At 54.3% G+C, this 14,736-nt stretch overlaps 1 protein-coding gene across 11 annotated transcripts in view; it reads left to right on the top strand.

The window, feature by feature from the left end:
• Positions 1-14,297, top strand: part of SLC25A42 (solute carrier family 25 member 42) — a 34,697-nt gene extending 20,400 nt beyond the window's left edge. For 10 of the 11 annotated variants that reach the window (XM_055344427.1, XM_055344428.1, XM_055344425.1 and 7 more), the window contains 6 exons: positions 2,428-2,533; positions 4,338-4,363; positions 5,405-5,571; positions 5,951-6,067; positions 6,648-6,799; positions 8,208-10,413. In XM_055344427.1, the coding sequence (XP_055200402.1) occupies positions 2,428-2,533; positions 4,338-4,363; positions 5,405-5,571; positions 5,951-6,067; positions 6,648-6,799; positions 8,208-8,515 (876 nt within the window). In that variant the 3' untranslated portion in view covers positions 8,516-10,413. Of the gene's footprint in view, positions 1-2,427; positions 2,534-4,337; positions 4,364-5,404; positions 5,572-5,950; positions 6,068-6,647; positions 6,800-8,207; positions 10,414-12,494 lie in introns of those variants that run through there. The other variant, XM_055344434.1, reaches the window with a different exon arrangement.
• Positions 14,298-14,736: the final 439 nt, after the last annotated feature.

The following is a 14,736-nucleotide window of genomic DNA, read 5'->3' as shown; positions in this document are numbered from 1 at the left end:
GACGTAACTTTGTGATCATAGGCTACCCAGGAAGCTGCCTAGTAAAGGCCGTGGAAGGGACACATCGGCTCTGCCTCTGGTACCAGCAGGGCACATGGACTGTCCATGAAGTACCTCCCTCTGCTCACAATGGCCCACTAGGTGAACACTCATCACATGGATTCACAGGGGAGATTGGAAGCCAGTTGGGCCTTGGAGCTGGTGCCAGAAACACCACTGAACCTTCTGGCGTCTGACGTCCACACCTCACAGAGGGCATGGAGCCAGACCTCCAGAGCCTTGCTGTATGATCCAGAAAAAGCAGGGGGTCCCCCAATGACAGGCTTCTGTGAAGCAAGGAGAAGATGGAACCCCACGGTGAAGCTCCACCTCTGAAACATAGAAGGGAAAACACTGCCGTGGGCAATTGTTTCTCCAGGGAGGGGAGGGTTGGGCTACTGGAGGAGGTACTGGGACTGTTAAGGGAAAGGAGCCAAGGCCCTCCAGGGACAGGGCCTGATGGCAGGACATCATGGCCCTGGGGAGCACCCAGACCCAGCTGGGAGACAGCAAGTCAGTGTATCAGAGGCGAGGAAAGTGGGATCAGAGAGGCCATTGGTCATTGCAGGCAATCAGGACAGAGCCCAGATTCAGGCCAGGTTGTGCGGACAGACTCAGAATCCAGCCCTGCACCCCTCATCTACCTGCTGACCTGAGCAGACCTGGGGTGGCCCTGGACCCCACCATGCCCACTCAGACCCAGGCTGCCAATTGTACTCCTGAATGCCCCTTACCCCTCCCCTGGTCCTCGCCCCCATCTCTCCACCCTGAGCTTCTGCAAGCACTGCCTCTTCTCTGGTTACAGTTAAAATGGCATGCCTACCTTCTGTGCATCTCTATGTCTCTTTGGGTAAACATCAGCCTGCTCACTGGGCCCCCAGGCTCCATGGAGCCCAGCCCCCACCTTCCTTTCATCTCTTCTCTCCTCCCTGTGCCCCTTCCCTTTCCCTGTGTCAACCACCCTGCCTTTCTTGTGGTCCCCTGGGACCCCCTGCTTCTCACCAGGGCCCCTGAGTCTTTCATTCCTCCCTCTCTAATACGATCTCTCTCTCTCTCTCTCTCTCTCTCTCTCTCTCTCTCTCTCTCTCTCTCACACACACACACACACACACACACACACACACGCACATCCTGATTAGCTGCACCTCATCCTTCAACCTCAGCCACTCACCCCCTAACCACACTCTCCCAGGACCCTAAGCCCCCTCCTTACAGCCACCCTGGATTGGTGACTCTACATATTTTTATTTATTTGAAAGATAGAGAGCTCGAGCAAGAGGAGGATCAGAGGAAGAGGGACAAGCAGACTGCCCTGAACTTGGAGCCTGACACAGGGCTCGATATCAGCACCCCGAGATTATGACCTGAGCTGAAATTAAGAGTTGGATGCTTAACCAACTGAGCCACCCAGGCGCCCCTCCACATTTGTCTAAAGCTTTAGTTCATGTCTGGCTCTCCCCGTGGACTGTGGCAGAGTGGGGCATTGTATGCATCCCCACCCCCACACAAGTGTGTCCTAAGGCCCCTTAGGGCACCTGGTTCCTATAGGACTCCAGGGATTCCTGGGATCACTGAGTGACCTGCCCTTCACCACCCTTCCTCACTGCGGAGCCAGGAAAGATGGGAGTGCCTCCAGTCCCCAGTGCTCCCCGTGACTGCTTGGTGAGAGTTCCGTGGCCGAGTCAGCTGGGGGAATGGAGACTCCAAACTGATGAGCAGGTGACTTCTTGTGACTCCTCACAGGGAGCCTTGAGAAGACTGGGGAAAGTGCTGGCTCTGAGACTGGCCTCCTGCTGCAGGCTGCCACTGTCACCCTTGTCTTGGCTGGATAAAGAACCACAGATGTTGGCTACTGCCATCCTGATGGGAAGTTGTGGAAAGGGGTCACACTGACATAGTCAGGGTCTGCTTGCCTAACACCACTATCTGATCCCCAGACCACAAGGGCCCTGGTGCCTTTGTTCTGACCACTGCAGTGTAGGGGTCCAGCACACACAGGTGGTGGATGCAGCCAGAATCTGCACTTGGCCAAGCTAGGGTGGGGTGTGTGACTCTTCTGTTTGGGATCAGTCCTATTTATTATAGGCTGTCTCTGAGAAGTTGGAAACTCATGGGACAGCCTAGCCAGTGGGTCACCTCTCATGTGGATGTTCTCTGTCACCCGGAAGGTTTTCACCATGTCCTGCCCAGGCTGTGTGGCTGGTGGACTCATGACAGCCTGCCCTGTGTCCCACTATGCCCAAGACCCACCAAGGCTATGACACTTGGACAGCTGTGCCTTTTACAACCTTCGACCAGGGACAGAAGGGAGATGCTGCTCCTGGGTGAGGTCCCTAGCAGAGCTGACCTCTCTCTTACAGCAGACTGTATTCATGTGTTTTCTTGCAGAGTGATCACAGGCAAGTTCTCAGCTCCCTCCTGTCTGGGGCCCTGGCTGGTGCTCTTGCCAAAACAGCGGTAGCTCCCCTGGACCGAACCAAAATCATCTTCCAAGGTAAATGCATTCTGTTCATCTGTCCTGTATGATAGAGATGCATCCAGACAGTCACCCTCCTCCATAGCCCCACGAACTGCACTGCAGATTGGCTTTAAAAATGTCTTTTTTTTTAAGATTTTATTTATTTGAGAGAGAGAGTGAGCAAGAGAGAGAGAGAGAGAGAGAGCACAAACGTGGGGAGGAACAGAGGGAGAGGGAGAAGAAGACTCCGTACTGAGCACTGAGCAGGGAGCCCAATGTGGGACTTGATCCCAGGACTCTGGAATCATGGCCTGATCCACAGAGACGCTTAACCAACTGAGCCCCCCAGATAACCCTAAAAATGCCTCTTTAAAATCCACTTAAAAACTGTTAGCCTCCTAGAGCAACCATCACAAAGAAGCACAAACCAAGGAGCTTACATTCCAGAGGCCAGAAGTCTGAAATCAAGGTACCATCCAGGTTGGTCTCTTTTGCAGACTCCAGGAAAGGAGCCCTCCTCGCCTTGCCCATCTCCCCGGGCTCCAAGCATCCTTGCCTTGTGGTCGCAACACCCCAGACTCTGCTTTCCCCTCTGCATCTGTGTCCTCTCCTTTTACAAGGACACTTGTTATTGGATTTAGAGCCCACTCCACCCCAGGATGACCTTAATTTAATTATATCTGAAAGACTGTTTTTCCAAATAAAGTCACATTCACTTGTCAGGACTTGAGGACATGGACATATCTTTTGGGGAGGCCCGATTCAAAAGACCATTACCAAAAAAAAAAAAAAAGACCATTACCCTCCATCCTTGGGTTAAGCAGCCACAGAGTCAGTCCCCTGAAGATGAGGCCTTTCTGTCCCAGAGACAGTGACCAGTGCCTGAAATAGCACAGTCACAAGCTGGGACCCCTGCCCCTCAACTGTTTGGGAGGAAGGGGCTGCAGATTCAAGCCAGGCTCTCCCCGCTTGCATGAGCTGGTCTCTTAGCCTCTCTATGCCTCAGTTTCCTCATCCATAAAACAGGACATTAATATCAACGTCCCGAAGAAGTGAGCTTGCATGGGAAAGGGCGTGCAGCTGAGCATGCACCTCCCTGTGCGTCGGTAGTGTTGTTACCTGGAGTGAATGCAGTGTAGTGCCCTGCAGGGAGCTGGGTTTAGTTCTGAAGGTATAGGTGTGAACACACGGCCGCACGGATAGGAGTGCGGGGGTGTCCTGGCAACACAGCAGACACTGGAGACATGAGGAGAGGGAGTTTATAAGACCAGCACCCCTTGTGACCACAGTGGCTCAGGCCCTCATCAGCAGAGTGCACTGTCACATCGGGGAGCAAGGTGGCAGCCATCAGGGGTGGGAGAAGGTGCTCAGGGGTGCCACACCGGCACCTCTAGGCAGAGAACATGCCTAGGCCTTGTTCTGAGAAGGCCAGGCCCCTTGGTTGCTCTGCACAACTAGTGGCTAGAAGGCTCCCCCCAAAGGAGTTTGGTTGAATTGGAGTCCAGTTGGGTTGAAGGGTGCTGAGTTCCCCAGGCCTCTGCAGAGATCCTTGCTTTCCTGGGGAACAAGGTGGCAGCTCAGCTCCCCTTCCTGGGGATAAGCTGACACACAGGTAGGGCCAGGGCCCGGGGTGGGGGCAAACGCAGCAGGTGAGGAGGTTCCCTGGAGGAGGGCCACCCTGCCTGGGATGACCCAGCACATCAGCCCCTGGTGGGAGAGCGTCCTCACTGGCTGTTCTCTCTCCCAGTGCTCAGACCTGACCCCCATATTGGGGGTCCCACAGGCTGAGGTCGTCCTTTATTCCTAATGGTCTCTGTTGTGTTTTTGTTTTTTTTTCCAGTGTCTTCAAAAAGATTTTCTGCCAAGGTGAGTCACTAGGTCACCAACTCCTGGCTCTGGGGCCTTCACCGTCTGCTCTGCTGGGCTGGCGGGAGGTGGCCGTGGCACATGGCTCAGGGGTGGAGGGAGATGCTTTTCAGAGTGTTTTTTCCCTTTGGTTCTCCCACAAGCCAATTTCCAGGCTGCCGGGTGACCGGGGCCTCCCCCACCAGGCCTTTGGGCAGGGGCTGCCTGTCCTGGCACCCCAAGCTCTGCCTGGATGTAGCCCACTCTGGCAGCTAACAGGAGACCCTCATGCTTGGGACAGTGGGAAGAGGACTTAAAGTTCTAAACCTATGATTTCACATTTGATTCATTTTTTAAAATATTTTATTAATTTATTTGAGAGAGAGAATGCACAAGGGGATGGGGAGGGCAGAGGGAGAGGGAGAAGCAGACTCCCCACTGAGCAGGGAGCCTGACGTGGGACTCCATCCCAGGACCCCGAGATCATGACCTGAGCCCAAGGCAGACGCTAAACCAACCGAGCCACCCAGGTACCCCATATCTGATTCATTTTTATTTTATTTTATTTTATTTTTTTATTTATGATAGTCACAGAGAGAGAGAGAGAGAGAGGCAGAGACACAGGCAGAGGGAGAAGCAGGCTCCATGCACCAGGAGCCCGACGTGGGACTCGATCCCGGGTCTCCAGGATCGCACCCTGGGCCAAAGGCAGGCGCCAAACTGCTGCGCCACCCAGGGATCCCCTCTGATTCGTTTTTAAATGGAGAGCAGGCATTACCTTCTTGGGAAAAGAGAAAGAATATAATTAAAATCTAGACTACTAGACAAACCAAACATCTTCTGTGTGGGGCTCTCACCTGCAAACCTGGTTTGCCCTGGCTCGCTTTACTATTCCTACTCCTAAGGTCAGGGGAGTAGAGACAGAGGGGTCCCTATGCAGGACCCAGAGAATGTGGGGGGATAAGGCAGCCCCCAGTCACAGTGCTGGACAAAAGAGGTGTTGAGCTGGGCGGGGGGTGGAGCAGGGCAGGCAAGGGTGCTAACCATGCCCGTCTCCCGCAGGAGGCCTTCCGGCTCCTCTACTTCACCTACCTCAACGAGGGCTTCTTCAGCCTGTGGCGCGGGAACTCGGCCACTATGGTGCGCGTGGTGCCCTACGCCGCCATCCAGTTCAGCGCCCATGAGGAGTACAAGCGCATCCTGGGCCGCTACTATGGCTTCCGCGGGGAGTGAGTGCCTGCCCCCCAACTGCCCCCCAAAACCCTCTCAGCTCTGTCCCATCGTCCTGCCCTCCTGCCTTCCGCACGACCACCATGGCAGCAGCCCTGTCGTTTGCCCTGTCTTCCCTGAGATCCCGAATCTCAGCAAGGCTTGTGATCCCAACTGTGCCCCCGTGTCTGAAGGGAAGGAACACTTCATGAGTCCACACAAGCAGATGGGAAGGAAGGGCAACCGTGGAAACCTCAGAATGACCTCCACCCAAGAGACTCAGTCGCTTGGCCCCGGGGAAGCCAACCCCTGCCTGTTCCTGGGTTCTCCCTGCTGGCCGAGACCTGTGGGCACCTCCAGCTTGGGGGGGTCTCACTTTCTCTCCTCCTTCTCTTTCAGAGCCCTGCCCCCCTGGCCCCGCCTCCTTGCAGGTGCACTGGCTGGGACGACAGCTGCTTCTCTGACCTACCCCCTGGACCTAGTCAGAGCGAGGATGGCCGTGACCCCAAAGGAAATGTGAGTTCCCAGGCCGGGCATGCCGTTCTGCAGCTGCTCCAGAAAGGCAGCAATTGTTTCTCTTACCCTAGGGGTCAGCCTCTACTTATAGCAAACCAAAAGTCTTCATTTTTTTAAAAAGATTTATTCATCTATTTTGAAAGAGAGAGAGTGGGGGCGGGGGAGTACAGAGAGAGAGGGAGAGAGAATCTCAAGCAGACTCTGTGCCAAGCATGGAGCCCAATGTGGGGCTGGATCCCACGACCCTGAGATCTTGACCAGAGCTGAAACAAGAGTCAGATGCTTAACTGACTGCAGCCCCCAGGTGGCCCCCAAAAGTCTTCATTTTGAATTAGCACAGATAAGTTACAAGACAAGGGCTACTCCCAGCAGTGATTAGGACAGTGAAGGTGGGATATGGCCTGAAGCACGCATTTCCCCCTCCAGCACCAAAGCATTGCAAGGTGGTTGTGTTCCTTAAAGAAAGCAAGCATGGCATCCAGATCCTGGCCCACCCCACTCCGGGGTTGCTGACATTAGTCGAGGCCAGCAGCTCCTCTTCATGCCCATAACCCACCCACTCTGTCCCTCTGTCCTGCAGGTACAGCAACATCTTTCACGTTTTCATCCGCATCTCCCGAGAAGAGGGCCTGAAGACCCTCTACCATGGGTTCACGCCTACCGTGCTGGGGGTCATTCCCTACGCGGGGCTCAGCTTCTTCACCTATGAGACACTCAAGAGCCTGCACAGAGGTAAGAAGCCGGGGGTGAGGGGGGGCACATGCTACACCTCCCTGGGCTCACACAGACTCAGAGGCTGGACACTGAGGCCCCTGCCCTAGGAGGGACGGGCTCCCGGCTGAGGTCCGAATCAGAACAAGACAGGCACAGGCCACCATGGAGGCAGCTAGGCCAAGTTAGTTGTCAGACCAGTTTTGTGAAGTGCCACCAAGAGCAGTGGCTGCTGCTGGGGCCCAAAGCATCGGGTACAACCTAGATATAAGGGGAAGTGCCTTCTGGTGTTGTAATTTTGAGAAATTCCAAAAGTTCCGAAAAGTGCAGAGGCAAGTATACCACTCCTGAACCTGCTACCCTGGGCCGAACAGGTGTCAACAGTGTTCCAAGACGATATTTGTGAAAGAAAGCAAATGTACCAGGTGAAACTGAGGTTCCCTTGTTCCCCGCCCTCAGCCCCCTCCCTCCTGAGGGCTCCTTATAAAAACTGCGTCCCCCAGGCAGTTGGAAATATTTCTACATATGTGTGTGTGTGTACGTGTACACATACCAGGAACAATACGTGGTCCTGTTTCCTGGTTAGAAGCAATAGCCACGGTGGAGCTACCTCCTGCACTTCCGATTAGCGCCTCTGAGCCCCAGGCGCCCCTGAGTCCACCCTGCCATATCCGAGCCTCTGTCCCATCATCCTTTCAGCAGTGAGGTGGGCCTGCCCTGCTGGGGGCCGTTGGGTGCTTCCAAGTTTTTAGTGATCAGGAGACACCCCTGAGCACTGCACAGCGTGTTGAGTGTGAGCCCCTGGTTTTGGGATTTGCTCTGGCTGCTGCTCTTTCCAGCAGCTCTGCTTGCCCCCCAGCCCTGTCCCCATGTCCTTACCCACCTTGGGTGCTGGCGGAGTCCTTCGAGTCTGCCCAGTGTGCTGGGCGAACCGCGCTGTCTCACTGGTTTGAATTCCTAGTGTTAAATTTACAACCACACGTTTTTAAGAACCCCGCTGTTTGCTGCCTCCTCCTCCATCCCACTTATGTCCTGTCCTGGCACCTGCTCGCCTCACCAGCCCCTGCATCCCTGCAGAGGGTGCCCACAGAACAGGCTGTGGAGTGGAGAGTGGCAGACACTGTATTGGTTTCCTTCTTTGCTTGACAGGAAAACAAGAGTGATTAGATGTGAGCTCATTCTGCATGGTGGGACTTGATTAAATGATGGCACATTTCTGCCTTTTTCAAAACTTTTTAAATTTGATTTAAAAGGAGTGGCCAGGAGGTGAGGAGGCCGGGGCGGGAAGGCCCAGGGGAGCCAGGGGGTCCTGCGCCACCGCAGTGACGGAGCATGAGCCTGTGTGAGCGCCAGGCATGGGGTGCAGTGACAGCTGGGTGCGTGCCCCCTGGCAACACCCTTACACGGTCCCTCTGTCCCTCGCCCACAGAGTACAGCGGCCGCCCACAGCCCTACCCCTTTGAGCGCATGATATTTGGGGCGTGTGCCGGCCTCATCGGGCAGTCAGCCTCGTACCCGCTGGACGTGGTGCGGCGGCGCATGCAGACAGCTGGGGTCACGGGTCACCCACACGCCTCCATCATGCACACGCTGCGTGCCATCGTGCGAGAGGAGGGCGCCGTGCGTGGCCTCTACAAGGGTCTGAGCATGAACTGGCTCAAGGGCCCCATCGCTGTGGGCATCAGCTTCACCACCTTTGACCTCATGCAGATCCTGCTGCGGCACCTGCAGAGCTAGGGATCCTGCAGGCCAGCTGCTCTCGAGACAGGGAGCCAAGCTTCAGCGTGCAGTGGACCACTGACCCCTTTTGTCTCTGAGCCTGTGGAGCGAGGGTGCGCTTGGTTCCACCCTGGGAGCCACGTCGGAGCACCTTGTAGAACAAGCTGGGGGGCCTGGCCTCGGTCCCAAAAGCCAGCAACCCTGGAAGTGCAATGTTGGGACTGGTGGGCAGGGGCTCTCACGCTCTCCCCATCCCTCCTCCCCAGGGCTGGCCCTGTCTTCTGGAGGCATTGTCCTCAATGCCCTGAGCTGGGAGTGACCAGTGCCACCTCTCGGCGCTCTGTGACCTGGGACATGCTCCTGATTCTAGTGACCGCATGCCACAGGGCGCAGAGCCAGACTCTCTGTCTGCCCCTGTGCTCACAGATGGGAGGGAGCCCCAGAGTGTACACAGATGCCTGGCCTTCCGAGCCCAGCCAGCTCAGCTGGGGTGATACATACAGCCTTTAGTCCCCCTTCCCATCCTCCCCCCAACCTGTCCTGCCTTTGCCATTACTTCCCAGGTGACATGACTCCTCTGTCACCAGAGCCTCCTGCTCGGGAACAGCCTTCTCCCAAGAGTATTATTTGGATCCTGGACTCTGTGGCCAAAGTAGGACCCTAGGAGTGGGTTCTCCCCTCTGTTGCCTGCTCACCTGGTTTGTAATGTTCCCGGGAGGGTCGCACCTCCTCCAGGCAGCAGGGTTTGAGCAATTGCCATGGGTTTGCGTCTGAGTCCTAATCTGGAGGCATCTGCTGAAAATTGGGGACCCAGGTCACCTCCTCTGGGCCAGGAAGCTTCTACCCCTGTCCCCCAGGCCACACCAACAGAGGTGAGGCCTCAGGCCCCAATCCTCGGACCCTGGGCACAGTGGCTCCTGGGGGGGGGACCTGTGGCGTTTGGCATGTCCCTGGCTCCCCACCTGAGTGGGCGCTTGGCCAGGACATGGGGCGGTTTCTGGTGCATGGGGTTATCTGATTTCTGTGAACAGAATGCATGGAGGCAACTGGCAGCCTTTGTCTTCCCCACATAGGAGCCCCTGAACAGCGTGTGGCCTGAGGGTAGGAAGCCCGGGGGGGTGGAGGCCCTGGGGTCTGCCAGGTGTCACAGGGACGCAGAAACACCCGTTTCCAAATGATATTTGGAGTTTCTTGATTTCTTTTGGTTTTGCTTTTCAATCCGGCTGGTGCTGGGTCTAGTCACCATAAACCCTGACCGGCGCAATCCGGTTCCCAGGTGGAGTAACCAGAGGGTGACCAGATAGCTCTGCAGCCACGTGGCGTGTTTGCACCACGCACATTTCCAGTTGTGACTTTCATCTCTCCCTTGTGTTCTGTCTCATTTGTGTTCTTGACCTGGACCTGCAGGTGTGTAGACCCTTCTCTCTGTCCTTCCTTGCATGTGTCCACCTGCCAGCCTGAGTCTCATCCCCTGGGTCCCACGGCTGTTCTGTTGGGTGGGCTTCCCACCTCCTCTCCCTGCCTTGCCCAGAAGAGGCAGGAGAGGCAGGGACCCCTCACAGAGAGACGGTGTGGGGACCTGGGGGCCCACCCCAGGCAAGTGAAACCAGATGAATGGTTGGGTGGCACCCCCTCTGAGCCGCAGGCTGGGTCACCGAGGGGAGGGCCCCAGGTCCTGCCGGCCCCCCGTGTGCCCCCCGACGGTGGCTGTCAGCCGGGTGGGCCTCGGGGCTCCTCCCACCCCCAGCCCCGCACACAGCTGGGTTTGTGCCCGCTGCGGCCACACCCCTCCCACTGGTGTCCACCCTGATTTGGAGTTACATTTTGATGCCATGAAGACACTTTGTTTATATATAATGTTTATATATTTTAAAGATTTGTGCCAAGAGAGTATATTTAATAAAAATTAAAATGACTTTTTTTTTTCTGACCACGTCCTTCTCTTCTTCAGCTCTCACCCCCAAGCCCTACCCACTGCAAACCAAAAACAGGGTCAGGGTTGAGGTTATTTTGAGATTTTAAACATATTAAATAAACCGGTTTTTTTTTTTTTTTTTTTTTTTTTTTTTTTTTTTTAAGTAGGCTCCACACCCAATGTGGGGCTTAAACCCAAGACCTTGAGATCAAGAGTTGCACACTCAGGGCACCTGGGAGGCTCAGTGGGTTAAGCACCTGGCTCTTGATTTCGGCTCAGGTCATGATCTCAAGGTCATAGGATCCAATCCGAGTCAGGCCCTGTGCAGGGCATGGAAACTGCTTGGGGTTTGCTCTCTGCCCCTCCCACCTCTCCCTCTAAAAAAAAAAAAAAAAAAAAAAAAAAAAAGTAAAAGAGTCATGTGCTCTACCAACTAAGCTAGCCAGGCACCCCTTGAATAAACCTTTTTAATGTATTTATTGTTTGAATTATTAATACATACTGTGGTCTTCTAGAAAACTCAAACTGTACAAAAGGGTTATGGTGAGAAGTAGGTCAGCCTTCCAGTTCCCTCCACCAAGGTGTCTTCTGTTCCCAGTTTTTCATGTGTCCTTGGGGAGACATCCTGGGCATAAACACTTGTCCCTTTTGAGTACATACATGGTGACCCACGTCATCAGTCAGAACGGGTTGCATCCTGCTGCAGCGACATGGCCTTCAAGTCCTGTTTCTTTCCCGTGCCCTGCCTGTCTGTCATGTGCTGGGGGCTCCGCTCCTCAGCTGAGGCTTTAGCAGCGAGCATGGCTGTCTTCAGGGGCCTGAGGACAAGGCCACCAGACGTCTCACAGTGGCCATTGAGACTTGCTTCAGGACAGCCCAGGTGGCCCAGGGGTTTAGCGCCACGTTCGGCCCAGGGCGTGATCCTGGGGTCCCAGGATCGAGTCCCACGTCGGGCTCCCTGCAGGGAGCCTGCTTCTCCCTCTACCTGTGTCTCTGCCTTTTTATCTCTCTCTCTCTCTCTCTCTCTCTCTGTCTCTCTCTCTGTCTCTCATGAATATAAAAATAAAATCTTTAAAAAGAGAGAGAGAGGTATCCCTGGGTGGCGCAGGGGTTTGGCGCCTACCTTTGGCCCAGGGCGCGATCCTGGAGACCCGGGATCGAGTCCCACATCGGGCTCTCGGTGCATGGAGCCTGCTTCTCCCTCCTCCTGTGTCTCTGCCTCTCTCTCTCTCTCTCTCTCTCTCTCTCTCTCTCTCTCTCTGACTGTCATAAATAAATAAAAAAAAATTTTTTTTAAAATAAAAAAATAAAAAGAGAGAGAGAGACTTGCTTCTGCGGCAGACCATTTCCTGGACCAACCTGGGGTGTGCTCACCCAACCAGAGGTGGGAAGTGGGAGCCTCCACATGCCGGGGGGAGGGGCGACTGGGGGAGCATGTGTGCCTGTGTGTGCACACTGGGGAGGTGAGTGGTTCAAGTATATTCTGCCTTGCTGGCCCCAAGCCACTCTGATGCTTTCATTGAACCAGGTTTCATTTTGTTTTATTTTGTTTTTTAAGATTTTATTTATTTAAGAGAGAAACAGCACAAGCAAGGGGAGCAAGAGGGAGAGGGAGAAGCAGACTCCCCACTGACATGGGGCTCGATCCCTGTACCCTGAGATCATGACCTGAGCTGAAGGCAGCCGCTTTGCCAACTGAGCCCCCCAGATGCCCCTCAACCCGATTTCGTACACAGTGGTCCCTATTACATACAGTTTGTCTTACTGTTAAGCCACAGTTTGGTGTTTCCCTGGGGTGGTGGCCTGTGATGCCGTCTACCAATCCTTTATTGATGGCCATCGGGGTTGTTAGTGCTCTATTGTCATGAGAGCTTGGTAGTGGCCCCTGGAGCCTGCTGAGCTTGCCTCTCACATCCTACTGATTTCTGGTCATTCCCACCTCACATCCCAGCCCCTGAGCCTGGGAGGAAGGGGTCAACTCCCCATTTCCTTCCAACCACTTGGCATCCCCTAAAATATAGAGGTAGGCAGGTGACCCCATCTGGGCCCATGACAGAAGAGATGTTTATTAACCATTTCCAGGGAGAACTTCTGGAAGCACCCTCCCTCTCCCACTGGCCCCAAGAGAAGGAACATCAGTGCAGACAATTATTGGGACTATCTTGTGATTACAAGATAGGATGCAATCCCAGGGTGAAGCGGACACTGCCGAAAATGGAGCAGAGATGAAGAAAGGAGTTGGATAATGGTGACATTGGGCTGCTGGATCCAGCTTTGCCTGAAGCTCTCAACTTCTGGCAATAGGAGCGGCTTTATCCTGTTTACTGAAGACAGTTAGGGTTGAGCTTCCTGACACTCTCTGAAACAAACATCGTATGTACCTCTTTGCACTCATGTACTAGTGTGTCTGGGTTTCCAGGGACAAAATTGCTAAGTAAAGATCAAGGGTTATGTTAACTGATGCAGCCAGTGCCCCTCCCTAAGTCCAGCATTCATGGTTGCCACCAACTGCTTTTGGCTGGAAGCCACTGCAGCCCGGTCTGGGGGCTTCCCCACCAGAGCATGACCTGACAGCCCAGGAGCAGCCCTCTCAGCCAATGATTGTAGACAGTCCCTCCCCAGTGGGTGGGTCACTCAAGTGAGATCCACACTGTCCCCCGAGGTCCCCAACAGGACCAAGCCTAGGTGCCCCACTTTGTCACCTGTTCATCAACACCTCCTCCCTCCCTGTTTCATGTCTCTGGCCCCAAGGAGTCTCCCTGGGGTGACCTCCCAGGTAAACCATGGGTCCTGAGTCCTCGTGACAGGGTCATCTTTGGGGGGAATCTATCCAGAAATAAATAGAAATGCCAGATAATCCTGCAAGCAGATGGTAGCATGCTCTTTAAAAAGAGATTTATTCATTTATTTGAGAGATAATGTGTGCAGGAGGAAGGGAGAGGGAGGATTCTTAGTGGACTCCCCGCTGAGTGGAGCCACATAGCAGGATCCTGAGACCATGACCTGTGCTGAAACCAAGGTTGGCCACTTAGCCGACTGAGCCACCAGGTGCCCGACGGTAGCATTTATACCACATCCTCTCACTGGAGTTTCCTGCGGCCGCCATAACTAAGTGCCCTGGACCCGCTTGAAACAGATTTATTCTCTTAAACTTCTGAAGACCAGAGGTCCAAAATCAAGGCGTCAGCAGGTTTGATTCCTTCCAAGGTCATGAGGGTCTGTTCAGGCCTCTCGGCTTGCTGCTGGCCAGATGGCTATCTTCACAGCACATCTGTGTCTAAATTTTCTTACAATGAAAAAAGAAAATTTTCTCATATAAGGACGCCAGTCCGGTTGAATCAGGGCCCATCTTAATGACCTCATTTTAACATAATCACCTCTTTAAAGACCCAGTATCCAAATACAGTCATATCCTGAAGTCCTAGGGGTTAGGACCTCAACATAGACGTTTGAGAGAACGTAATTCAGTGCCTGCCCTCACCAACAGCCAGCCGCCAGCCTTGTAGGTCTTCACTGTTCCGACAGGGGAGCAGTAGGGCATCCAGGGGCTGGGTGGTGACCAGGCAGTGACAGGAAGAGAGCGAGGTCATGAGGCCTGGGACTTGACCAGGTGGAGGTCCAGGGACCCAGACGAGAGTCATCTGGAGGTGTGTGGGTACATCTTGGGTTCCATCTTGGTCTGTTATATCTTTTCTTCCCACTGTTTTTTTCCTTTGCTCACTTCTCTTGAGTTGAAAGTTTGACTTGTGGGACGCCTGGGTGGTTGAGCAACTGCCTTCGGCTCAGGGGGTGATCCCAGGTCCGGGGATCGAGTCCCACATCAGGCTCCCCCCAGGGAGCCTGCTTCTCCCTCTGCCTATGTCTCTGCCTCTTTCTCTGTCTCTCATGAATAAATAAATAAAATCTTAAAAAAAAAAGTTTGACTTGTTACTGGGTTTTCTTTTTTTTTTTAAGATTTTATTTGTTGATTTGAGAGAGAACGAACAGGAGCAGGGGTGGAGGGGAGGGGCAGGGGCAGAGGCAGAGGGAGAAGCAGACTCCTCCCACTGAGCAGAGAGCCCCCCTCAGGGCTTGATCCCATGACCCCGGGATCATGACCTGATCCAGGCACCCCAGTACATTCCGTTTCTTGTACTAACAGGCTTCTCAGCCTGGGCACCACTAGCATCTGAGCTGGGGTCATCCTGGGCACATCCTGGGCACCCCGATGGCCTCCACCCCCCCAGATGCACTGGTGTCTCTGTCCCCTCAATTGTGACAACCCAAACTGTCTCCAGAAGACTGTCTCCAGACATGGACTATTGTCTGCTCCTGTGAGAAGCAC

The sequence above is a fragment of the Nyctereutes procyonoides genome, unplaced genomic scaffold, assembly GCF_905146905.1.
Source record: "Nyctereutes procyonoides isolate TBG_1078 unplaced genomic scaffold, NYPRO_anot_genome, whole genome shotgun sequence".
NCBI classification, from domain to species: Eukaryota; Metazoa; Chordata; class Mammalia; order Carnivora; family Canidae; genus Nyctereutes; species Nyctereutes procyonoides.
Note: the sequence above shows the minus strand (reverse complement) of the source record. Positions and strands in the feature narration are given on the sequence as shown.